Here is a 26,038-nt window from a genome sequence, read left to right on the forward strand (position 1 = left end):
GGTTATCGACGCCCCCCCTTTCCCGTTCAACGGAATAAAATATTCAACCGGGCGGAGATTTAATTTGTATTCTGTAACGGCGATAATTTCACCACAAATAATTCGCGTTTTATCGAATCGCTTGAATAATGAGCTTAACTCGACCGACTCGCTCGCGGGCTCGCTAAAGAAGATTAACAGAACGAATGGCAGGCGAATAAATTAAGCACGGGGGGAGGGGTGCGGTTGTCATAATTTCAGAAAAATTTGTTTCGTCGCGTGTAATGTATTCCCTCTCTCTCTTTGTGCGGCTAGAATTAATACCCACGAATCCTAGCCATTACCGCGAAGGATACTCTTTACCGTAACATTACCCTGGTCTTCGCGTTCTGAACGTCCCCCGAGCCCATGACTTATCGCAGCCTTCCATTCCTTTCATCTTTGCTACTCGTCAATCTCGCCCTTCTCCTTCTTTCTTCACTTATCGCTGGGAAAATGTATTCCGTCGGAGAACGCCAAGGAAAAACGGCCCGTCAGTCTACCTCCGTCTATCATTCATCGATCAATCCTTCGGTAGACCCCGCTAAAAAACCGCGACATCATCGTTAAATCGCGGTAGGATAGTTAACAGGGCATCGCGGCACCGTGGCTTCTCCCGGGGAAAACGAGATATCCACGGCCGAGTTACGAGGATCTTTCCAGAGAGGAATCCCAAGGAGATCCGAGTACACAGGATCCTGAGGGGGGGCAAAAAGTCGCCTACCCTCGTCCGATGCTGATAGATTCCTGATGTGCTTCTGGGATAGAAGGTTTTTGCGCGGTTCACTCGAAACCTCTCTCGCATCGGGACCGCCGGCACGGAAGAGATAAGAAGTCGATGTATAGCGGGACCGGTGACACGGGAATTATATTTTAGAAAGGATATATATCAATGGCCGGAAAGATGCACGCGTAAACGAGATTTTAATACGCAGAAGCCTTGAGAGCACTTCGTCCTTCCTACTCTTCGATCATCTGCGATTGAAATAGTATTGATTTAGAGGAATCAAGGGCGATGATTAGGAGTCTTTATTAGCGTACGATTCCTACAGAATCTCGCAGCACTACCCTCGGAACATATCACTGGTCAGCACCAGAAAATGGCTTCGTCTCGTTCAACTTTATCCTAACTGACGGTAACTGTCGCTCGAAGAATATTGCTTCCCTCTGGCATCCCGAAATAACGCGTGTTCTTTATCATCCCCGTCTGACACGGTCTTGATGAGCCCACCCTCCCCTGTTCCTCCACGCAACGGTAAGAAACGCGCGTAGGGATGCTTTGTTCCTCACGTATCCGCTATTCGATTAATGATCCTCACGTTGCCGCGATAAACCATCCTTCTTCGCCGGCCTCATCCCCCGCCGACGTGGGGATAATCATCGTCCCGCCCCTCACCGCCGGGCGGACCGTGGAAGTCGGTTTGCGTTCGGAGGGTTGACGGGGCACGATTCAAAAACTAAGTGGATCGCGTACCGTCGAGCACGTCCTCGTTTCCCGTTGGCGTATCGACTGGCGAGAGGCCGTTTACCTGCGAGGCAATTGAAGTGGTTTATCGATCGCGACGCAATGAGCAGGCACGCCGCGACGGTTTGAAACACAGGTTAGAGCAAGAACCATACAAGACCATCTTCGAGTGATCCCCATAGAAGAGACTCAAGCCTCGAGTGGATCATTCCTGCGCATGAAGCACGTACTTGTTTGGGAGCCAAATTGGCTTAACTCTTCCGCCGTTGCCTACTCCTCCCCCCGGCCCCTCCCTCCCTGCGAGTTGGACGGCCATGGAAGCCGATAACTTCGTACAACCTGCTCCAAAAGTACTTTCCAACCTTCCCAGCAGCGAGTTCTGCAATAAACAAAGTAACTCCGCCGCTACCGTTCCCAAGTACGGTGCCTGCGAGTTTTACGATTAACGGAGTCTGCTTTATGGTAATTTGTTGGATCGTTGAAACGATGCTGGTGGATGAAGAGAGGGATAGTCGCGACCTCGCGAATTCTTCCGACAATTTCGCTATCTGAATCGTTACTTTACTTAACCGTCGCCGCACGGTGCCCTTAAAAACCTGCGGACGGGCCATCAGCGAGGAGCAGTGCCATCCGTTCAGACCGCAGCACGTCCCGGAACGAACGGTCCTCACCTGGCCCCAATTCCCCAGCGGCCTCGCATCGTCGATTCTTAATTCGCGACCGGATGCCATTGTCGCCATTTTCCCGGCGATTAACCCGCCAGCGGTCTTACCTTCGTACAAATTTCCTCGTCTCCCCGGCGCCGCGGCTATTTTTCTCGCCTAATGCACGCTCGCATTAGCGTCACGGGAGCCGCTCTCCACGAGAGGGAAAATTATAATTTCCCCGGGAGAAGAGTCGTCCGTTAAATTTACCGTCCCGCGATACGTTCCACGCGACGCCCCACGGAACCTTCCCACCCGCCCTTTTGCCCCCTCGCTTTTTTATCTGCCCTTCAGCGGTGTCCCCGGTGGCCCGTGCCTCGACCGTCCCGCGATAAAACGCGAACACGCCGAGAGGGTGGCGTGAAATTATTTCCGCGCACGCTGCTGCGTCTCCGTCGGAAGATATCGGCTTCCCAGGTCGGGCAAACGGGGGCCGAAAGAATCGCTTCACGGCGGGACGATATCGAGGCGTCCTGTACGCTCAAAGGGTGTTTCTCTACCCGAGCACTGTTAAGCTCTTTTAAATTTCGCGTAAGCGGTTCTCGACTCGGTTCACTGGAAGTTTACCAAGCGTAGGATGCTGGCCGGGATAGGGGAGGAAGTTTGGGGATGTACTGCGCGAAGAAGCAATTGCCGAAGTAGTAATCGAATCTTGCGAGGAGCTCGCGTTAGATCTGCTTCGCGGCCTTAGATCGTGGCAAAGAATCACGGCGTGGAAGAGCGTTCGTTAGTAATCGAGCAAAGTGGTGGCGTGATAAATTCAAGGGGATCGTTACGAATCGCCCGAAGGGTGGCGGTGTTATTGTTTGGCAAACGCGATCGGCTGGGGACGAATCGCCCGTACGGATTAACATACTCCGTCGCATTTGTTGTGTGTAATTACGATCAACTGTATTTTCCCGCGTAAATATGCCCGCGATGCCTCCGCATAATTACCCGTTACCCGTCGGCGGCGGGAAATCGATAACGTTAATTACAGGTAAATTACGCCCGATGGATTTCTGTTTCTATTTGAAATCACGCTTGCCCCGCCATTCTTCCTCTCTTCCATCGCGGCCGGTTAATTTCGCGCCGCGCGAAACGTCACGTTCCGCGCGGTGATTTAATTAAACCGCGATAGAGCTTCGACATAATTTAACTTGCTACCATTGGCCGAAGAAAGGGACGGACAGCGGGCAAAGGGGGGACGAAGTGGGGCGCGTAGAGAGGTTAGAGAGGGCCGTAACCGAAATGATACCGAGCGCTATGGCAATTACGATTTGTCCAGTTTACCAGGGCCATCGTGGTTCGAGGCGGACCGGCGGTATTGTTGGCTAATGCGTATCATCGAATTTTCCCCTGGTGTCAGCGTTACGTTCCCGCCTCGTGTCGCGATTTAACGTCCTCCGAGGATAAATCGTGAGCCTGGCAGCCCGTCAAACCGCGTACAACAACGCTAGTAGAACAGTGTCATCAACTGCTTCGCGAATATCGCGACGGACGTGCATCCGGGGAGTATCGTAATTGGTCAATTAAATCAGTCCCGGTCGCTTCGTACGTCAACGTCCGCCGCGATGGGCCATGCTTCACGCGGTTCGACGTAGGCTTTAGATCATCACTGACACTGGACGCTTCTTCCAAATCAGAGATTACTGGGTCGCCTCTGAAGGCTCGGCTAAATGGAAATCGATTTCCAGACTTGCCGCGCTCTTAAATATCTTCACGCACAAAAGTCATTTCACATGCTCGAACGGCTTCCGAAGAAAAGCGCTTAATCCATCCATTGGCAATCCACTCCAAGCGTCTTCGAGTTAGCCTGAAGCTAGTTCTCCTGGCATGTGTATCCGAAGCAGGTACAGGACGATTTAATTAACTCATTGTGATCGTCACCGTGCTAGAGAACGAACAATTAATCCCGCATGCCGAGGCTGCGAGGGCAAGCGTCTGCTAAATCTCGCGACGGGTTTATTTGGCTTGCGGAGGTCGCAGGTACAAGCGGGCGGGCGCGTTAAATACGTAACAACTGGCGGGGTGGCGCGATACGCGAGGTAAACGAGACCCCGGGAACGGGAAGCAGAATCAAAACTCGCGCGAGGTCTCTCGCTCGGCGAACTTGCCGGCTGGTAAACACACGGCGTTGGTAAATACTTCGTCCCGTGCACGCACATTCGCGCGGAGGTCGACGGTGCTATTAATTCGTGTCCCGAGTCGGGTAATCTGAACAGTTCGGGTTTGGTGTTTGTGGCGAGAACACGTGCCGCGCTCGCTACAGCCGTGCCCGAAAAATCGGTCAGTGATTCGTGCTGCTTGGTGTATCTTCCCGTCGACGTTGCCGAAGGTAAGCCTTCTCAGTTCATTGGAAAAAATATTCTACTCGCTTCTTTAATTTTTGTTACGAACGCTACGGAATTTCGGTATGCAGTATTGCGCTCGCAATTAATATTTTCTGATTACAATCAATCGACGTTCCGTCTCTCAGACACGTGACATTCGTATCAATAATTAAGCACAGGTTACGCAACATCTGCATAATTCAATGCGAACAAACGTTTATTGAAGGTTTAATGAGCGCCTCTCATGGAGCGCGCAATTTCCCCTGTGCAGATTAATTAATGGTGTGCATTTGATTTTAAATTAGCAACGAACCCATGGAATTCTCGATTTCAAACACTCGATACGATATCGACTATAGGATACCGAGTTACCGCGCGGGGAACGCCGAGTCTCGCTGCCCGTAAACAGCGCCAGTAGTAAGAGCCAACGTTATGTCAGCCGAGAGCTGTTCGCTCGCGTCAGGGTTTATTATTGCTATTTGTCTTCCGTGTTAATCACCGTCCGTGTTTATTCGTGGCTCAATATGGACGACGGATCTATCGCGTACGTGGGCAGTCGTGGCGCGGTCGAAACGTGGCCAAATTCCACCGTGGATTCGAGTTCCACTGACCACCGCTGGTGACGCGTCTTCGTCGAGCCAGGCCTGCACGCTAGTCTGTATATTTGCGACTGTGATTAACGCAATTATGAGCTCGTATATATTTTTTCCCGCGGAGCAATGTCGGGCGCGATAAACCCGAATTGTTTGACGAGTCTGGTGGTCCCGTAGCCATCGAGTCTAGCGAATCAGCTCGGTCGATTTGGCGAAATCGATTTCCCGTACACATTGGACGGCAGCAGCCACTTAATTAATCGTGGAGCTTGAAAATTGCCCTTAAATGGCTGGGGGGACGCGGGCACGGGAATCAAACGATTATTCCGTCGCGCGAGTCAGGCTGGATAATTTCAGCTGTTAATTAAGGGAGACGAAAGCGTCTCTAATACACTCCACTCATTTTTCTTCCTCCGCTCCCCTAACCAGCGTTACTCTTTCACGAGCTTCTTCCTGGGCATGGTTCGCTCGCATTTACAGGCTGAAGTGGCCGAAGTATCTAATTACGTTACTTCTGTTCCACTTGAAGGGAACAAGTTCGCTTCGTGTCTGGGAGTGATCAACCAGAGCACGAAGGCTCTTCTGGTTTCTTCCTTGGCTTCGATACGGTTTCCTGGGGCTCTTTATTTCGATCGTGCGGGGCACGAGATTTGTTATACGGCCTAACTTTTAAAGTGGCTTCGATGATGCTTGAGATCAGCGCCAACTGATATCGTTGATATCGTTCGTCGCGTTATTTTGTACCGTGGGAGACGCAAGACTAGCCTCGCCGAAGGCGTGACCCCGCGATTTCTTTTAATTAAAACTGCTTCGGAGCGGAATCGCGTGACGGAAAAAGACCCCTGTCTGTTAACGCCTCGTTACCAAGGAGCTTAAAGGGAATTTTAAAAGAACGCCATCCGATCGCAAGTTCCAGCTAATTTCGCGGGAATTGAAATTCAAACGCCCCTTTTTCCATCTCTTGGCCCGGTTGGCAGGCTTCGAGCTGAAACGAGCGCCGAATTTCCTCCGCGAAACACGTTCCCATTGTCGTCGAGTTAATTGCTCGGTAATTACGGGACGAAGGGGCGGAACGAAAGGAAGAGAAAGAAGGAGGACTTACTTCCCACCTTGAGTTTTCCAGTTTTTCCTTAGCTTCCTCGTGCTTTCACGTCTTGCAGAATGCTTGGAGATTTACTAATGGCCACCTTTCTCGAGCCACAGGGATTTGTCGTCGATCGTCTTGCGTTACGTATAGAAATAACTGACAAGGAAGGAATTTTTGTTGAAGATTCTACAGTCACTTTATAATATTCCTGCTTCAAAATTAATTCCTTACTGTGTATAAAATTAAAAAATTAAAGGCACGCGAATTTCCCCAACATCATTTCACATCGAAGCCCTTGACAAAAAATTCCCCGTCAAATCCATCGAGCTTCATTGCGGCGTTCCGTGTTCCAATTTACTTTTTATCGCGAACACGCGCGCCCCTGAATCGGCGATGTTCCATAAACAATTCCCCCGTCGTTCTTCGTTGTGCCTCGCGAACCCTCGCCCACTTCTCCGACAATTGAATTAGGCATTTTAAATGCAATCGAATCGAGTGCCGGCTGCGTCAAATATTCGTCAGCCGGCGTTCGAGCGGGCCGGATTACGCGCTTTGGAATAATAATGTCATCGAATTCGTGACCGTACAAACCGTTCCTCCTGGCCAATTTCCATGACGAAATTTCGCGAGCCGGGCTCGCCGCTGATTGCCCGAAAGTACGCGATAATCGTTACTCTCTGTCACGCGCGATTTCCCTGTTCGCTGCTGGCTTTGCTTTCCTAGCAATCGAACCCATTATCCGGGGAAAAAAATGGTCCGTATCAAGACTGTTCTATGGAATCGGTCTGCGAGTTATAGCGAATACGTTGGAGAACTTAGAGTCACCGTTTCTTTTAAACCTCCTCGTCTGAAGGGTCTTGCTTCACCTGGGGGAAAGAGCTTTTGATCCTCGGTAATAGGTTGTATAAATTTAAAAAATGATTCGCATGGTAAAGGATACACCAAGCCGCAGAGCTTTCCTTCGCGCAAGGAATGGCGAAATGTATTTATTAAGGGGAACTAGCTCGTATATGGTCAGACATGCGCTGCAAACTTACATTAGTGGAGCTCTCGTTTTATAATAATTATCCTGGTTCAAACATCAATTTTGTAAATCAAAGGGAATAATGGAAACCGCACATGGGCGAAACGATAGAGTCCGTTTCGCGCGGGGCAAAAATAATTCAACTACGAATAATAGAGCAACAAGCTTTGATAATTGGCCAGCGCCAGAAGCAAATTCGTCGAAATGAGCCATTATGGTCTCGATTACCGGGCCAGAGATGAATAAATAATCGGCCGGCGCCCAGTTCCGTTTAGTTTCTAGCTGGCGCGCCGATGGGGGTGCAAGGCGGGGTGGTGGGATAGGCTCGAACACGGACAAGCTCGAAAGCACGTAACGCGGCCCCGTTTCGAGTGAAAAATTCCGAGAGGTACGTGACAGCGGTCTTTTTTTCCGTGACAAGGGATCCCATAGTGGCAACAAACGTTTCACCGTGCCGCGAACAAACGCTCGCTAACGACAAATAACGACGGATTCTAACGCAGCAAGATTATACGGACACGCGACCCACATATTTAAACGAGTTCGCCCCGACTCTGAATCTTCTATTTTTATTTTTTTTTTTTACCAGCAAACGCGAGCCCGCGGCTTTACAGTTGCAACACGAATGGGCCACAGCGAATACGTAAGAGATTTTTTGGTAAAATTCGGGAGGGCGAGGGTAAACCTAACGGGCGAGCATCTCGCGTTCCAGTCACGATTTAATCTCGTTCAGTCGGGATCCCATTGTGCCGTCGAATCACGTTAAAGTTGTTTGTAATTTCGGAGGTTCGTATTTGCTCGCGGTCTCACTCCCGTCCTCCCCGTCTTCCGTTCGTTAAACCAGGGAGGGGGCTACGTCATGGGAAATTATGAGCGGCGCGCGAACGAGGACGTCGTAATTATCTCGGTTCGTTACTTGCGCGATTCGTAACCCGCGACGACGTCCCGCGAACGTCGAGAGGTAAATTTTAAAAAGCTTGGCCCACACGGTAGTTAGTCGGTCGATTTAATGAAATTCTCGCGGTACGTACGGGCCAGCGAGCCGCGTAGACGTTAGTGACGTAAACGAAGTGGCCATTAATAACGCGAAATGGCTCCGCGGTGTCTCATTATTTTCCTTTTCGTATCTTTAATTAGCGACCGAGGGGGTAGAATCTCGTGCAAGAAGCGGGACGATCCTTAAACCGGACTTCCTCCTCCATTCTCGTTAAGTGCCATTCGTTTTTCCACTTCCGACACCATTCTGCTTCGATCCCGCGGAATATGGTTGGCGGCGGGAGATAACGACGCGCGAATTCGGGCGGGATGAGTAAGAGGAACGAGTGGTTGTTCACTTTTACGAAGTTATAATCCGCGGTTGAAAATTGAACCGGTGCCAGCCGTCCTGAAATCACATCAGACACGCGGCAACAGGTAAAATACTAATGTATCGTCGAAACAACGAGACCTCGCCAACTTACGTCGAGTTTGATCGTAAAGGATGTCTGTAATTGTAAGCTACTTAGGTTCGTAATACGTACGGTCGACGTAGTGGTATCTTCCACCGATTGTTTTGAAAGGGTTTACTGCATTTTAGTTTAGGATCTGCTACTTACAAGGAGAGACACCATATGGTAGACACCGATTTTGATAAGCTTTGGCACGATGGGTGTATGTCGAAAATAAGCAAATAGATGTCCGAGTGTTTCTGTCAATGAGCCTTAATAATAGAGATATTTACATGGAAATTATTAAAAATAGTGGCCGTGGGGTTTTAATGGGTAAAAATCCCACACTACCCTGGCGCCCCCGGGGGATTCCCCTCTGAAGGAGTTGGGGTGCCTTTTGAATATTTCCCCAAGTTAAAAAAAAATTTATAAAGTTTTTTTTTAATGTGGAAACATCTTCAAAAGGCACCCCGACGTCTCCAGAAGGTAATCTCCCGCGGGCACCAGTGTAGTGTGGAATTTTTACCCACTGAAACCCTAAATTTTTAATTATTTACATGTAAATATCTCCATTAGTTAGACCTATTAGCTGAAACGCTCGGACACCTATTTATTTATTTTCGACATAGATCCATCGTGCGAAGGCTCATCAAAATCGGTGTCTACCACATGGTGTCCTCCCCTTGTTAGTTTCTCTAGTCATCTTCTAGGAGCCACTGCACCCTCCTGCACGCGCTTCTATATACGGTGCACTTGCTCGGTTCGATAGCTATCTGTATGCGTTTCGCGACCAATGAATCGTCGATTATCTCGCGGGGCGATCGAAAGCGCGAGGGATCGTGCCCGGTATCGGAGCGCCAAGTCATTAAATCCAGGGAAGCGAAAATTAATTTCGCGTTATTCTCGCGAACCGTGCAGAAAGTGTGGGGTCGGTTGAGCGCAAGCTGCGAGAGAGGGGAATTACGTGACAGAATCGAAACTAGTTTCCGAAGCTGTTCCCCGTCTCGGTGCACAGCAACGTTATCGCCGGAATTCGTGATTTCCCATTTAACTTTCGTTTAATTATTATTATGGAGCGGATACGGCCGCGGCGCTGTTATCGCGGCGGGCTCGCCACGGTCGTGGCGGCTTTTTCGTCCCACGTGCAAAAACCAACGGAATTATGAAGCACTTGCCCCGTGTATTGGCCACCGCCGACCCCTTTGAAAATTTATGCGTATGGTTTTCATTCATTTTAAACGGCGTCGGACGCTGTTTTTAACAATTCATTCCTCGGGATTAATCCATGGTCACGTAATTCGCGGCGGGAAATAATCGAGTAAAGAATATACGACAAGCCTCGCGCGGGTCCACTTCTCTGGTGATCGCTTGATAATGTTTTTGGGGTGAGAAGCGACCACGGTGAGCTCTCTAATTACGCTTGAAGATTGGTGTACATCCATTACTCGTAATCTTTCGATATCTAGCGTTGTAATCGGAGTGGCTACTCGTGTGACCGCGAAACCAGGGTCGTTTCTGGGTTTTGCCCGCTCAGGTGCAAAAACAATATTGCCGACGTTATTAATTAATATTCTTTAATTAAGAATTTGATATGCACTGTTTACTTTTATATCTATACATACATCATTTTAGACAGTTATCATGCAAAAGAGTTTCGATTACACAGGACCACAAAACTTTTTTTTTAATTGACACAAATAGTGATATAGTCAGAAATAGTCATTTTCGGAAATTCTGCTTTTTGTGAAAACAACTTTTTTGCAATTAGAATGCAAGGTAATGAAGTATTTTCACATAGGAAAAAGAAGATAACTTCTTGTAACTTTTTGGTTGATCGCATCGTCTGCCCTAAAGATCCTACGATTTTAGGGCATATAATTATGGCAGGTTTTCTTTAAATGGCTATATCTATGTTAAAAATCATCCTTTTTCGACGAGGTTTGGCTTATCTTAAAGACAAAGGATCACACTTTACGACAGAATGTATAGAAACTACAAAAAATATTGATTGTTCTCCGTAGCACTTGTCAAACATTAAGAAATGTTTACAATTTGGCACACTTCTCTTTAAGGGCGGATTTTACCCCCTGGATACCCATTTCGATAAAAGTAATTCAAAGCATCGAAAAGCAGAAAGTTCGAACTTTAAAATGGTCTTTGTTTAGCAACGTTGGAAGAATTTTAGCGACGTTATGCGAGTTTGAAGATTGAGGAAATTTAAAAATATTTATTTCCGCGTTTGAGATTCAAACGCCCCATAGTGGGTTGTAGGGATATGTGTAAATACGTTTTTGGGGTATAGAGCGTTAACGAAATATGGGATTAGAGGTTTTGTGGTCTAGGGGTTAGTAGGTTAGAGAGTTTGACGTTATAAGTTTGTGGAAATAGGATATGTTGTGTTTATATGGCATTTTACGGGTTTACAACAGCTTTTTGCAATTTACGTGGTCCTGTGTTATTATTCTTATTAGTGAAAAATTTACATATAATAAACGCCCCGCGGTCGCCGTTAGTTTGGCCGCCCAGGTGCGAAGGCACCTTCTGCACCCCCGCCAGAAACGGCCCTGCACGAAACCCTTGCACCGTACGCTCGGTCACACACCGAGGCACATCTTTACGCCATCGAGCTCGTGATAGAGCGTTACCACAAGCTCCGAGCGGTTTCCAGCTGCAGTTGCATTGTCCGAGCGGGTATGAAAGCCGGTGGGTCCGCAGACCGCGTCAGCTCCGACCGCAGCGGGGTAGCAGCGACGCTGACGCGACGCCTGGCGTAGTAACACGTGGCGCAAAACGCGACGCGCTGACGTCTGCCTGCTGACGTAGGATCGCCAGGACATCCGAAACGGCGTGGTTCACGGGCATAGGGACGGCGTTATCGCGTCTCCTCGACAATACGGCCAGGCCGGAGGATCCCCGTGGCCGCGGAGAAAACGAAAACGGGAACACCGGCGAAGCAGGGCCGTTGTGCAGCCGTCAGCGCTGCGAGACAGCGCGAGTGGAACCGTGCTGGCTGGTTCGCCAGCGGAATGACACAAGTCTTGGGCTTCCTGGCCGCATTTGAATCGCAAATTCTACGTAGTCATTGTTGCCCGAGCGAGCAGCCACGGAGCGGATACAAGGCGCATCCAACCGGGGCGGGCTTGCGGATTCCTGGCCCGTTCGCCGTTGACTTTGATGCGAATTAAAAGGGATCTTCCGGTTGCTTTGAGCCGCAGCACCGTGTTTCCAGCCACCGTCGCCCCCTTCCGGGCCCCGCGGATGGCATTCGTCGGCTTGCTGCGGGATTCTAGGGTGAACGAACACGGGGGATGAACGGGGGAATGGAGGTCACTGGGAAACTTTCCTAAGTGCTTGCCTACGGTTCAGACTTTAACCGTGATGAGGGCTGCGAGGATATTGCTGTGGAAATTCTGCTGATTTCAGTCTCTCTTTAGTAGCTATTGAAAGGGAGCGAATGTAAATCGAATCTCCAGATCTCTAGAATCGCGTATAAACGCACGGTGTACCACAAGCTCATTCTCGCTGCGCATTCTTGCGCCAAGTTCCCACGCCCATTTTTCCCCGAAATCTGGCATTGAACTTCGCCCAGGAACAGGGACGGAAATCCGCCACGCCGCGACTACCCTCCCCGCGAAGTTACGTCAAAGGAATTCACTCGTAATTTACGCGCTTCCTTTGTCGCCAGGATTTTCCATGTAGCGCCGAAATCACTTGGAATTCCTGCACCCTCCGTAGCGGTGATTCCGCAAGCTGGAGCGCGGCACCATTCGACCCAGGCCGCGAACAGCGCCGCGACACCGCGGAGGGTGATATCGGCGCGTAAGTGGGGAATGATATTTGGGGATTAACTCTGGCTCGCGTCCAGGCGTCAAACCGGTGGCGGTGCTCGCAATTAAACCGCGATCGATCGCCATAACGTCCAATGGAATTTCAATTTCGGGCGCATTTTTCTGCGAGTGCTCGCCCGGATATCGCTGGACTCCGATTAAAGCCCTGCGAGTTATGAAAAATTAATGTACCGTCGAAGCACGCCGCGCAACCCCGCTCCTAATTTTCATGATAATGCCCGCGCCGCGTTGAACGTGTAACGTACGATGCTGCACCCCTGCACCCCAGACAAATCGCCGGGAAAATAATGCACCTGCGTGCCTGCGCCCTCCTCTTTTTTACCTCCCTCGATGCATTCTCGCGTTCTCGGCCACTCGTTCACCAACGAATTACGAATTTTTGGTTCTCTAGTGAGTAATGCATTTTCACGCTGACAGTGTGTCATTTCTATGGAACTTTCTCTACCGTGTATTTCACTGAAGACTGTGTTCGCGATGGCGGGATTGGAAACTTTGCTCTTTTTCTTTAATAGCTCAGCTTCTTTTATTTGTCGATTTTAATTGTACATACTTTTATACTGCATGTTAGTTTGTAGGATGTATAATGTAACTTCTATTTGTATTACGCGCTCCCGCGCGACCAATAAGTGATCGGCTCGCTCGATCTCGTTGTTCCCGTGGTGAGGGTGGACCGAGTAGCTCGGGAGTACCGATCTTTTCGGCGATCCGCGAGGCAGCGGTTGGCCGCGGTCTTCTTGTTCGCGCTTCGCGAGTGGAAACACGCGTCCCATTGATATCTACGATCAAACATTTCTTGGGCTCCGAGCCGATTTCTTAACGACAGAATTCGCTGTACGAGAACGCGTATTTTCTGTGCTTCACCGAGACGAACTGTGTCTTCGGAGATTCAATCCGATCCTGAGGATCAGCCAGACAGTATACACAATACCTAACACACGTGTCGAAATCTATTGGATTAATCCGAGTATCCACCCCTTTACCTTGTTTCGAGAATAGTCAAGATTTCGCGAGTCGAAGTCCGCGTCGCTCAGATAGTCTCAACTGTAGTTGTACCACAGCTGAGATGAATCATCTCGTAGCCCTTCCGATTCATCTGCAATCTTAATTATTTCTTATCCCATCACGATGTATCACGACCTCTACCCTTAACAGCAATAATTCCCGTCCAAATTGCGATCGTTACCACTAACGGTTCGTTTCCCCCGTCCAGGGTGAAATACGCGATTTTTGCGAGGTCCGCGCGCGTTCCTTGGTCGCGTAGCCCACCCTGTCCCACCCTCGCCAAAGCGTTAAAGGACGCCGCGAAGCAGGGTGCAACGGAGCGTTATCTGCCCCCGTGCTTTTTCCCTCGATATTCCAGCGCGGAGCAGGTATCGACGTGCAGGTTGGACCGGTGCGATGTTGCCGAGGAAAATCCTGAGTAGCCTTTGACGTGGTACGCGCTATAATATCTCCGAGTGCCATAAAATGCGGCTTAAGTCAGACGGAATCGCGACATGTAAAGGGGGTGCTGCCAGAGAAATATAAATTCGAGGTAATTCGGTGCGGAAGAGTGGAAGTTTTCAGGAGAGGCTTGTCGCTCTTAGCAGCCGAGTGTGTCTCTTGGTGGACGAATTAGGTTGCGTACGATCGTGCCACTGACAAACGTATTTTATAATTCTTTTATGGTCCTGCGCAGAGGGAGGGAATGGGAGGTGGTTCACGGTTCGGAGGAGATGAGATCGTGTCGCACGTAACGCGTACGAATTTTCCGCGTCGCGGTGGAAGCTGCACGAGCCCCGAACGAGACACGCCGCCCCATATTTTCCAATATTTCCGAAATATGTAAGACATTCGCACGTCGTCCCGCGGCAGTCCACATTTCACGTGCCGCGTGCGCCGAATGACGACGCCGTAAAGAACCCCGGAAGCCCGGCTCCGGGGGTAAATTTTAAGTTATAGACGGAACGTGTCGCCTGACTGGCCGTGGATTTTCGTGGAAACGACGCGTGCACTAGGCGGAGCACAGTGATTGTATATTCCAGACCGCGTGTCGAAACTCTTAGGGATGATCGAGTTATTAATTAATCTTAGTACCGGAGCCTCCCGATGTCGCATTGCAATCGTGTACATCCCGTTGCATTCCCTCCTTCATCGAATTTACCGTTTAATCCTTACTCTCTGCAGGAAACAGTAAATATCAAACACTCCGGGTAGTTGCTCGCAAAGAGGTCAGACTCCAGTTCGCAGTCCCTGGTGGAAACCCCTTTTTCCAATCTTACACGGAGCTACACGTACTTCAGGGCCGCCGTGACGCTTCGTATTTCGCTCGAGGTGGGCAGGCTTCTCTGTCTAGGCAGCTCTGGCACCTGTGCGAGAGCCCCGTAGCATTACCAGCGAACCACTTTTACCGTGGCAACGGGAGTGGAACTCCGATGGAAATGCTCGGGGAAATCGTCAGGAGGGATGTCTCCGGAGAGTTAGGTCGCGCTCGAAAGGGGTCTCGCGCGCGCGCGCGCGTGGAAGTCAAGGGCACGAGGGGGTGGAATTTGAATAATTCAATCGAGCCGGGGTCGTGCGCGCGTTAAATAAAATAACGCGGTGAAATGTTGGAATAAAGTCAGCGGGAGAGCCTACGGCCGCCACCGGGTGCGATCCAATTTTCTCATCGCTGAGGAACACCCCTTTCCTGCGGTCTCGAAGGGTCCGCTTGCTGTTAAGCGCTGGCTGCGGGCAATTGGCCCCTCAGACTGTATGGACAAGCGCCACTCTGTTCCGTCGCCGACGTATTTTCCTTCCCTTAGCTCGTCTTGCCGGTGGAACTATTTGAAAATAGAGCCGCGCGACATTCAGAGCTACGCGCGCAGACGTTCGAACATCCCTCCCTGAAATTCAACGATTTTCCGCAATCCCTGGTAGCCGAACGAACGAGCAGCCCGCCGGAAATTCGGTCCGCCTCTCGTCAAGTGTTTTCATACCAGCCGGGTACGGGAGGGGGAAAAGTTCCCCGAAAACATTTCGAACAAAAATCCAGCGTTGCGACTATAGCACGGTCGGCAGCGCTGCCCGCACCGGGAAGCGAACTTTCCGCGAGTATAAATGCGGGGATGCTGTAATAAAGCGGGGCTGAATTAATCCAGCCCCGGGCCGGACAGTTTCGCACCGTGACCAGGTACTTATTACTAGCGCGTTGAGGAAGCTGCGGGACGAGGGGGTGAGGGCAGAGGGCGGGGGGGAAAGTAATGCGTCCGAGCTGGAACAAAGTTTTTCCCGGCAGTAAATTGAACAGGGAGTCCTGCAGTGACACAAAATTACACGGAGTCGCTTTTATCGGTGGCCACTCAGCGTGAATCGCGCCACGGTATCCCGCCGTTCGTCTTTCAAAGGGATTACTCCGCCGACGTGGCTTTGGTAGACTGTAATCGTGACTCCGAGCCGCGGCTAAATATCCGTCTAATGGCCAGCGGGCCGGGGTTGTCAGCTACTTTTGCTTTTGAATGCGAGCCAGAGACGAATGTAGGCCGAGTATATGAACCCCGCGCCTCACCCTTATGTCGCCCGTCGTCGACGTCGCGGCTAGGACCGTCCGAAATATTAACGTCGCGTGTCCTCGCTGCTTTAATACATCAGCCGGGGCCAGTCGGAGGAATTCCCGTGATTAAAACGTAACGGGGTGATAAAACGCGACGGGTACAAGGACTGCTCCCTGGGTGAATCGAGTGTACGAGGCGATAACAAGGTTGACGTAGTAAAGCCACTATAGTTGTCGCTATCGCGCCTTTCTCTTAAGCTCCAAGGCCAACACCAGTGTAGATAACTTTGGCTTCTGTTCAGCTCTTGTAGAGTCGAGGTTTTTTTAATTAATTGCTAAAAGTTGTGGCAACGCTTCTTTCATTTTTCTTCATTTCGGTTTAATGGGAATGTTTTTGTTCTAGGTGGAGGCGTCGAGGAGAAGCGGAGGGCAGCTTGGTTTCTTAAAAAGTAAGTCACATTTTTCTACATTCATTTTACTTCCGATAAGAGATTATGCTTCAGCGAAATTGTCCGTTTTATTTTAATATCGCGAGCTGGTGGCCGTGATGTTTCGGGGGGAATAATTAATTAGTCTGGTTTGTTCTTCCTCGGTTTCGTTTCAGGCGCGCTTGAATAAACACAGCTCTATATACTTGCCCGTCGATCGGCGGAACTGAATTCTCGACTACCTCGGACAGCACAGGCGGTAGCTGCCCGCTTTAAATATTTAGTATGGCAAATATTTGCGCGGGGCAAATAAATTCCGGCCTTCCGTTGCGGGCTGCACGCGCGGCGCCAACAAAACGATCTGTATCGTTGATTTTTAAATGCGCGCGATTCGGCCTGCCAGCGTATTCGTTTTCGATATTCAAAAACTGTCGTGCGGAATTTAATTGCTGCGAAACGAAGCTTTATTGTCCAACGCACAGAAGGTATCGCGCAGGATTTTCTGCCTGAAAATTTCGGGAAACTAGAGCGATGAAAGGAAGGAAGCACTTATTCTCTGAATTCTTAAAAGAAATTCTTACTTTCGCACCATCATTTCTTCGTATCGCGCTCGTCATTTCCCTCGTTTCTATATTTCTCATAAATTCAAGAGGATCGCCATTCTTCTTTGAAGAGAAACATTTTTGCTGTGGTTCAGGGGAGCGTAGTTAACGCCTGATAGTTTGCAATGCCAGCCATGATTGTGAATATCTTGAGGTGACTATGAATTCTTTTGACAAGAATTTTGTGCTTTTTGAAGTCGGTGAAATTCCGACGACGTTACTTCATGTGCGCAGAAAATAGAAGCGTGTGGATGACGATGGGAATTCTTTGAAGAACCTCACAAATGCGCGCTCCTCCCGTGAAAAATGTTAGCTGTGACCTGGTACTTTGCCTTCAAACAACGCTGTCAATTAATTACAGCACATTTTCCTCGTAGCGCTGTAGTTACATCTTTCGCGACATTTTTTCCGTGGCATGTTCGACGGAAAAGGTTGGTTTGAATAATAATATCATTCCTAATGATTCTCTGTTTCTAATTCCTCGTGGCTGAAAGAGTTTGAAAGTTTGTCTTCCACGGTTTTAGCCAGGCCTCTGTCTCTTCGCGCCACTTTCTTTCCTTCATTTCTCCACGCAGCTTCTCCACGGAAAAACCTGCTGCGAGCCAAGTTCCCCGACTTCTAAAAACTTCCCTGAATTCAAGCGATTCCGCTTGTCAACCTTCAGCAATTAAAATTCAGATTTCGGGGACGAACTTTTACTCGTTGCCTGAAGGTAACTGGTGCACGAGGAGAATGCAAATGGTGGCGTTGAATATATTCAAAAGAATTTCGTTCGCGTTCGCCCAGTTTAAATTCTGGTGAACTTGAAAAATATACATGTCGATAGTCTAGAATCTAGTATCTAGAATGTCGAAGTGTAATTCTAGTTATAACATGGACCACGCGATCCTTCTTTCGAAAGGTGGTTGCCCATTAGTTGGTGATATTCCAAGAGTCGCTGCTCATCAGCTGCTCCTCCAGCTTTTGAGCTGTGCTCCCTCGAAAAGGCGCTTGTTCGGGTCGTGACCCCTCGCCTCGTGAGTCAGACTGCTCGTCAGAAAGAAATTCGTTGGAAGGTCCTCGTCACTGGCCAGGCTCGTTTGCATCGTCTCTTCCCTCTGTCTCCGTTCTCAAAGCCCTTCTCGTCGGCCCATGAATCATTCCCTTTCGCGGGCGATTCCGCGGTAATTAACGTTGACTGGCTCCGAACACGCGTGCCGTTCATCCGTTCGAGCAACGGCCGGGCCTCACACGCGTTTTCGTGCGCCCACACGCGCTCCCCGGCTGTGTTTTTCCTCTGATCCGTGCACCGGGCCGACGTCCGTTTGCCCAAGCGTGTTCGGGCCTCTGTGCGCCGCGCAGCACACGTGTGCACGCGGCAAAGGGGCTCCGTTTGATTAACGGAAGAGGCTGCCGGGCTTTCTTTGTGAATTAGGTGGCACATTGTTGGCCCGAAGAACGACGGAATACAAGCCAAAGCAACCAGAAAAGAAACGCGTGACCAGCGAGGTATTTCGGTATTGTTGCTCCTCCACCCGCAAGTATTTCGGTCGACGAGGCGATTCGGGGACTAGGGTGGCGGAGGCGAAGCGGTTTCCCTGGGCTCTCGGGGAGAAATCGGGCGAATAGTCGACACTGATTGAAGGGAAGTTGTGCAAGCGATTCAAAGGCATTTCGGGATGCTCCGGGAGATTCATTGATTAATCGAAAAGTTTCTCTTGCGGAAACACTCATATCAAACGGTTAGGGCACGATTCGAGTACGATTGGAACATCTCGGGCGACCGTGGTTACCCCGGAATCTTCAAATTCAGGGGCCATTGTGAATGCAGAATTTCGCTACCAGTAAATCGAAGCGCAGGGAGGGTCGCCGCCGCGAAAGAATATTCGCGGGGTCACCAGCTTCTCTAGCCAATTTCCGCGGTCGTCGATGCGGCTCCTCCGCGCGCGTAAAACATTTAAAGGAGGAAACCAGGGGGCGACGATATCATCGGAGCGCGAGACGAGCGAACCGCAGTCGCATCCGCGGCGCCGCCCGTGAATAAATAACGAGCACCGTGGTTTTATCTCGGCGGTTACATTCGGCCTTTAACATTTTCCAGTCGCATTAGCGCTTGTGGATGACAGTGGCGTAACAGCGCTGCTGGTTTTCCACGTGTCGCCGAGCGGAATGGCTGCCAGTGCCATTGCCCCGCATCGTTGGCCGAACGAAGAGCTCCACCGAAATTTTCGGGGTAGGGACGCGCGAATTACGGTTTGGAAGAGCGACGAAATGACAATTTTCACTTCTAAAAACTAAATTCGTTTTATCTAAGAAGAAACGGGGGTCGAAGGCTCTGTACTCTAAATCCTGGTGCCAGCAGAAATTGTAATAGTTGTTGACCAGAGTTTGCTGAATAATCACGTTCAAAGAAAGACTTCCTTGTCGATGTAGATAGAACCAGAAGATGTAGAATACAGAAGATGTAGATAGTTGGTGAGCGAAAAAAGCGCTCCTCTGAACGGCGACGATAATTGCAGACGAGGCAATTAGAATAAATCTTAGAGTGTGGCTAACTGCCCTATTTAGGTATTTGCGGGCAGGAAACGAGCGAGACTCGTTGCCGCAGCAGTGACCACTGTCGTGGCCAAGGAATCATCCTTGTCGTCGTTGTCTTTATCGTTTTAACGCCTGGTCCCTGCGGAGTCGTTGTTTGTACGGTCGTTTGATTATTTCGTTCGCGTTGTTTGTCCGTCTGTCTGTTTGTTTGTTTGTTTGTTTGTTTGCCAGACAAATCCGGCGAGCGGCTTATGGGCGGTGGAACGTTTAAAAGCCGTTTCACGGTGAGCGCGGGACATCAACGCGACGGAACGAGTGCCGTTACCCGTTACGGATGTAATGCCTTCAAGTGTAATTGTTCGTATTACCCGCTTCCGCCATGCTGCTAGTGCTTTGAACGGTCTCGCGCGGATGTAAAGATGTCCTCGTCCCGTTCCACCGCGTTATCGCTTCGCTCGATGGACTCCTGGCGAATTATGCCCGCCACTGGCCGCCAGTTTCGCCTCTGTTTACGGTTCCGACTAAAGTTAGGGGTGTGCCGGCGGGAACGATTTCAGGGGGTTGCGTTTCTCGACGATTTGGAAGAGTGAAACAAATTTTACGGATGCGACTGTGTATCACGTTTGATACAGGAGCGGCTTTACTGGAAATTCTAATTTACGAATGAGAGTCTCGGTACGCTACACTTCCCTTCCGATGAACGCCCTAAACCCCGGCTATTGGGACGCACGGATTTAAAAGAGCTGACTAGGATACGTCCCCGCGTCTCGCGTTGCAGAGACGGAAACGTAGCTTAATACGGAGCGTGACACGCGAGCCGATAAGCTTGAAAGCATTGCGCTTGAAAGTTTTTCAGTGCGCCGGCATCGCGAGCGATTGCGGGTCATCGAGTAAACGACGGATTATGGGGTGCATTTTACGCCTGGCATGTTTATCAGCGGGATATAAATGTTCCTATGCGGACGTGCAGCGCGCGTGCAAAAACTCGCCGTCATACGGGTCGCAGATACGGATTCGTTGTCAGTCGCGCCAGTCGTTGATTTTTTCACTGCTGCCTTTACGGTTCCATTCGTCCCCCCCCCCCCTGAACAGCGAGCGCAGCGATTCGTCTTCTGCATTCTCTTTTATTCCTCTTCGTTTCTGAAAACGTGCATCGCGGCCAATCGATACCCTCGCAACCCACTTCGCCACGAAACACCCGCTTTAATACGTATCCGTTCCCTTATCCCGCGAGCCGGCCTCTTCTGGAAATCGGGATTACCTCGTTTCGAGTTTAAGCAGCGCAAGGACGCATAAATATCCACGCGAGCCGAGCAAATTGGATTTGCTTAGTTTCTACTCTCACGGAATATTTAACCCTTTGAAGATTTACGGGGCCGGCAGCTGCGGAAGGAGGAGGCTGCGAGGTTTGCTTACCAACTTGGACCTTTTCAGTGGAACTGTGAACTTGGACTGCTTCTCGGAGCCTCTCAAACAGCATTGTCGCGCTTCGGGACGCTGTAACTCATGCCCTCGGTCCTTTGTCTTACAGCATTCGTGCAGCAAAGTGGGAATACAAGATTAACAGCTTGCAGGGCTTAGTTCGCCGGCGTTATTTAAATCTAAAGTGTTTTAGATCCGTCAAAGAGCGTCGCACCGATACGCGTTCTGCATCGCGTTGAAATTTCTGTGCGCGAACGGTGACTGTCATAATACGTCCTACTTTGGCTGGGGCCTGCGGTTTAATAACACCACGACGCGTACGTCTTTTACTTTCCGCGGTCAGGCTGACGGCTGGTGGTTGTAATCCTGTAAAATGGTTTAGGGATGGGGGCACCGCGGTTAATGGCCAGCCTGTACGCGCACCATTTCTAGTCAGCCCTAACAGGTGGCAGTACAATTAAACCGCGTTACGGTTATGTCAGTTACGTTATTTCTGCCCGGTAGCCGCGTTACCTCTCCGACGGCTATTCTCGTATTTCACAAGGGGGCGTTTAAATTTTACGCCCAGGTATAAAGTGCGAGGCGACTTCAACTTCCCGGCCGAGTTTTTAACACGTCGGACCGTCCCTAGATGCGAAATAGATAGTTAGAGACCCCTATCGTCCCTCTATTACAACGCACACCTTCATTCCTCATCCCACCCGCCTGTTATGCTTGTATAATACACGCGAAGGCATTGCTCGCAGCTTAAAGCTGTTTAATTAATTCGCAAAAAAATACTTGATCCTCAAACGTAACTGATATTTAAGAATTTTTTTTGGAAAAACTGTTTGTCACATTGGATTAATTCTTCTGGGATATAAGGAGGCATCTTTAAACTGGCAGAAAATATTTTTTTTATGTCGATCCTTCTTATTATTTATTAATTATTGTGGAATCTTGTGCACCTCTTCGACGATGTGACTTCTGTTGACGCGATGTGTGGCGCCTATCACAGTCATCTGATTGCAAAAAAACTAGAAGTTTCTTGAAGTAAGATACTCTGCACTGGGATTGGTCTACTTTAAAGAAAAAAAAATGAAAAGTTGAAAGAATTATAGTTTTTGAAAGAAAAATTAAGTTTTTTCCTGAGACAATGGTTCATATTATTCTTTACATCGACGACAAAAGTATTATAAATAAAAACTAAAATTAAAATTTTATGTCCAGACCCAGTAAATTATTTAACTTTAAGAAAACTTTCTTCTTTTCGCAATCAGTTGATTGTGACAGGTGCTACACCTGACGCCAACATCGTCGAAGAGGTTAACATGATTTAAAGATGCCTCCTTATATCCCAAAAGAGTTTAATGCAATATTAACAATAGCTTTTTAAAAAAAAAATTCATAAATTTCGGAGGCTGTTACACGAGAAGCCCCCGTTAAGGGACAAGGCTAAGGGTCGCTGACGCGAGGTGCATCGCGACGAAGATGACGCATTCAAGCCCCGCGTCCACCCTGGGTCTGGACGACGCGACCTTCCTCCCATACTGTCTCGGAACTTCAGCCAAACTGTCACTCTTGCGCCACTGCAGAGAATTATCGTGCGTGTTCGGCGGTCAACCGCTGCCACCGCGATACTCCACTAAAACGGACGGGCCGAGGGGGAGGCATAAAAAGGAACTTGCCAGACAGTTCGAGAGGCGTAAAACGGCGTCACTTGGCGCAACCGCGCCGCGCCCTGTACGTGTGCCCGTCGATGCGCCTGTGTCCGGGACATAGTGGAAAAGTTTCCAAGTGTCTGGTCGCATCCGGGATCTGAAATCCTGCAGGGTTAACGACGTTTTCTTTACGAGTCCCGCGGGTCAAATCCGTGTTTGCGCGCGGGAAATGATCGCGATGGCTCGTTGCCCGGAGGCAACGTCGCTCCGCGTCTGTGTAATTCAATGACACCCTGTCTCGATCGGGAAGCAGCGACCGAATGATAGCTCGGACCCGTGCAGTTACCTTTGTCGCGCGTTCACGCGGTGAGCTTTTTCCAATTTTCAAGTCGAGTGCAGTGTCAATATTTCGCGGAACGATGAGCAGTGATGGGGGGTTGCTAAAGCCCATTCGTTATTAAAAAAAGGGCAGGTGAAGGGGTCGAAGGTTGTCTGCATTTGCTTTGCACTTTCGGTGCTGTGCGCTCTGCGTCGTTACACATATCTGCGACAAAGTTACTCGAATTGTAAGAGGCATCGAGGTGCATCTCCCACAGACAATTGTTAACGTAAAAAGAGAAACGAAAGAGGATTGTTGTGTCTAAGACAACAGGTGTCCAAAGTCAAAGCTGCGGGTAGCAGAATACTGTTTTCGTCGCGTTAATCTCAGTGTTAGCCGCGACAAATTGTCTTCGAGTCGAGCTTAAAGGGAGCGGAAGGACCGCAAAAACGCCCGGAGAGATCGCCGTCTTCCGAGCGATCCCAGCCGTGAACGAGACCCCCTGTGGAAAATGGTATTCGTGCAAAATAATGAGTGAAACACTCGGGCAGGGTGGTGGAAAAAGTGATTCGGGGGTGGAGGACCGATCGATAGAGGGGGATGGAGAAGAGAAGCCGTAGGAGAAAGAGCGCGCCAGTTGGAGTGGAGAGAAACGCTCGCCGAGTTTCAAGAAGGGCGCCTGCTATCCAAAAGATGGAGTGGGTGGTGCCGAGGGGATGGTTCCTTGGATGCGACGAGGGTTGAGAATCAGCGTCTGGCCGCGGTACATCGCGGCGGAGGGGGGAAATTTGATTTGGCCTCGGCTCGCCGAAGTTTGCGAAATCATTGACAAGATTACGGCCAGTAAGGCGGAGATTCCTCGGGAACGGGGCGAGCTAGGCAGGGAGCGCGGCAGAAGAGGGTTGAAATGAGCGTAGTCGAAAGGAAAAAAATGTTACCCCGTGGAAGCAGCGAACTTAATTCCTGCCACGGTACCCCGGGCGTCCATCACGCCGCTATTCTTTCCGTCGCGGTGTCCCCACGGTACCGCCGACACGGTCGAATAAAATATGCGTTTTAATTTGCAATTTAATTGGAAGCGCGGAGCGTTCGAGGACCTCTTTCAGCGTCCCGCCCTCGCGCCCCGCGTTCGCCTAGAGAACGGACAGGCCGTATCGAGACCGTCCGCGGAATGATCATCGTCCTGACGACTAATTTCCTTCCCCGTGGATTCCCCGAGGCGCAGGCTCCGCGCGGTAAGAGATACTTGAGACGAAATTTTATGGAGCTGGAATAGCAGGCCTGGGGACGATACTGCAACAGTTGCGAGACATTTGAGTAATTGGATCTGGGACCGCGCGCGTCTTTAGAACTTCTCTGGATGAAAAAAGTAACTTAAGGAGTATTATGATCACATTGAATCGCGGGAATACACGGGTCGTCGTAAAGCGCGGTTTAATTTAAGGCAGAACGCTGCCCTCCGTCGATTCTTCGCGCGTTTCCCAGCGCAGTTCCGTGCACTTGGCGGTTACTTCTTTTTCCTTCCCTCCCGCTGAATTGCCGCTTATTCGTCGCGATATTCCAGTTGTGGACTCTCATCACCCATGCTTCAAGAAACCCGGGAAGGGAGTCTGTATTAGAGAACACTTTGACAGTGATTGCAGTAGGTGTCGTTGTATAGTCCTCCGCAGTCCCTCTTCCCAACGAGCAGACGTCCCGGAGGCGCGCAGTTACGAGCCGGTGGAAGTCTGTCGAGCAGGAGCCATCCTTTCGCGCCGGGCGTGGACAATATCTCGTTACTTCAAAGCAGCCTTTTTTGGGAGACCGCAGGGAACCTCGAAAAGCCATTTGGCGGCCGGAACATCCGGGCAGAGAATCTTCCGCGCCGCGGATCCGACGAAACTTTTCCACCGTGGCGTCGTAAGAAAACCAGAGGATACCGAGCAAGAGGTGTCCGTCTTGCCGAAAGTTTTCCACGGTGGCCTGGACGGAAACCGATTCCTCCGCGCGGCCGAAAGGCCAGCCCTGGTATCGTCTCGACTTCCGATGGCTCGTCTCGAGTCGGTCCAAGGGTGGATTTATGTTTTCGACGCGACTCGCGTCGCGGTGGAATGGAAGGGCTCGTCTGGCGACGTGGTCAAACTTTCCTTGACATGTGGATTAACTTTCATAAGATCTCGACTGGCTTTTTATCACGAATTCGAGGAAAATACTCTCCGTTCACCGTCGCGAGGATTCTAAAGGGAGCGGTTTCAGTTTGATGTTGAATTAAAAACTGGACGATGAGTGGCAGCTATGATTGGATAAATTATTTACCAGCAGACTATGAATAAGCTCTAGACACTCGAGTAATTAAACTGCGCGGGGGGGAAGTCTATTAAAGTGATCGAGCTCCTCGCGAAACAGAAATCCATAGCTGGAAATAGGATTACGGAACGTGTTCGTCGAGACGTTACCCTGGCACAGAGAGCATCCGTGAATCCGACTTTCGCTCGCGACAGGGTCAAAGGTAAGGGCGGGGGGAGGACTCGGTGGAAATTTGACAGTTATCCGGCGTCGAAACGACGGCAATCCTACTTCCTCGCGGTGTGTTCGAAGGGAACCCACGCGCAAAGTGAACAAGAGGGAAGGGACGACACTTTTAGGCGGCTTGGAGCATTGTGGAATAAGGGGAGTATAAAGTTTCTGTCGATTCGTCGGCGCGGAGGAAGCAGGGACAGCCGAGTCAGACTCTGCTGTGGTTTTCCGCTCGAATGTACCCCATTTGCGGGGGTGGAAGGTGGCTCGAAGGATTTAAGTCGGCGAACCTTGAATGCCCAAGAAGGCGAATAAGAAAGTCCGCGCAGGGGTATTTCCGCGTCATGTTCGAAGTCCTTTGGTGAAATGAAAGCTTGTCTGAGAAGTTGTGCTTCCGATATCGCGGCTCTCATCTGCGTTTTAAGAGGTTAGGCCACCTTGGCCGAAGCAAAGTTATAGTCATTTTCGACAATTTTTTGAGGGAGATGATTCTTATTATTACTATTATTATTACTATTTATTCACGGGTAAGGACCCTTTAGTTTACAGTGAACAAATCATAAAGTTAACAAAAAAGACACTGTGAAAGAAAAGAAAAGAGAAGCCAGTACATAAATAAACAAAC

The 26,038-nt window shown here is 49.9% G+C and overlaps 1 protein-coding gene across 1 annotated transcript in view; it reads left to right on the plus strand.

Moving 5' to 3' along the window:
• The first annotated feature begins 4,085 nt into the window (after nucleotides 1-4,085).
• Nucleotides 4,086-26,038, plus strand: part of LOC143377929 (uncharacterized) — a 144,212-nt gene continuing 122,259 nt past the window's right edge. The window contains exons 1-3 of the mRNA XM_076829736.1: nucleotides 4,086-4,155; nucleotides 4,392-4,504; nucleotides 16,393-16,438. Of these exons, the coding sequence (XP_076685851.1) occupies nucleotides 4,086-4,155; nucleotides 4,392-4,504; nucleotides 16,393-16,438 (229 nt within the window). The remainder of the gene's footprint in view (nucleotides 4,156-4,391; nucleotides 4,505-16,392; nucleotides 16,439-26,038) is intronic.

Source organism: Andrena cerasifolii, chromosome 16, assembly GCF_050908995.1.
Source record: "Andrena cerasifolii isolate SP2316 chromosome 16, iyAndCera1_principal, whole genome shotgun sequence".
NCBI classification, from domain to species: domain Eukaryota; kingdom Metazoa; phylum Arthropoda; class Insecta; order Hymenoptera; family Andrenidae; genus Andrena; species Andrena cerasifolii.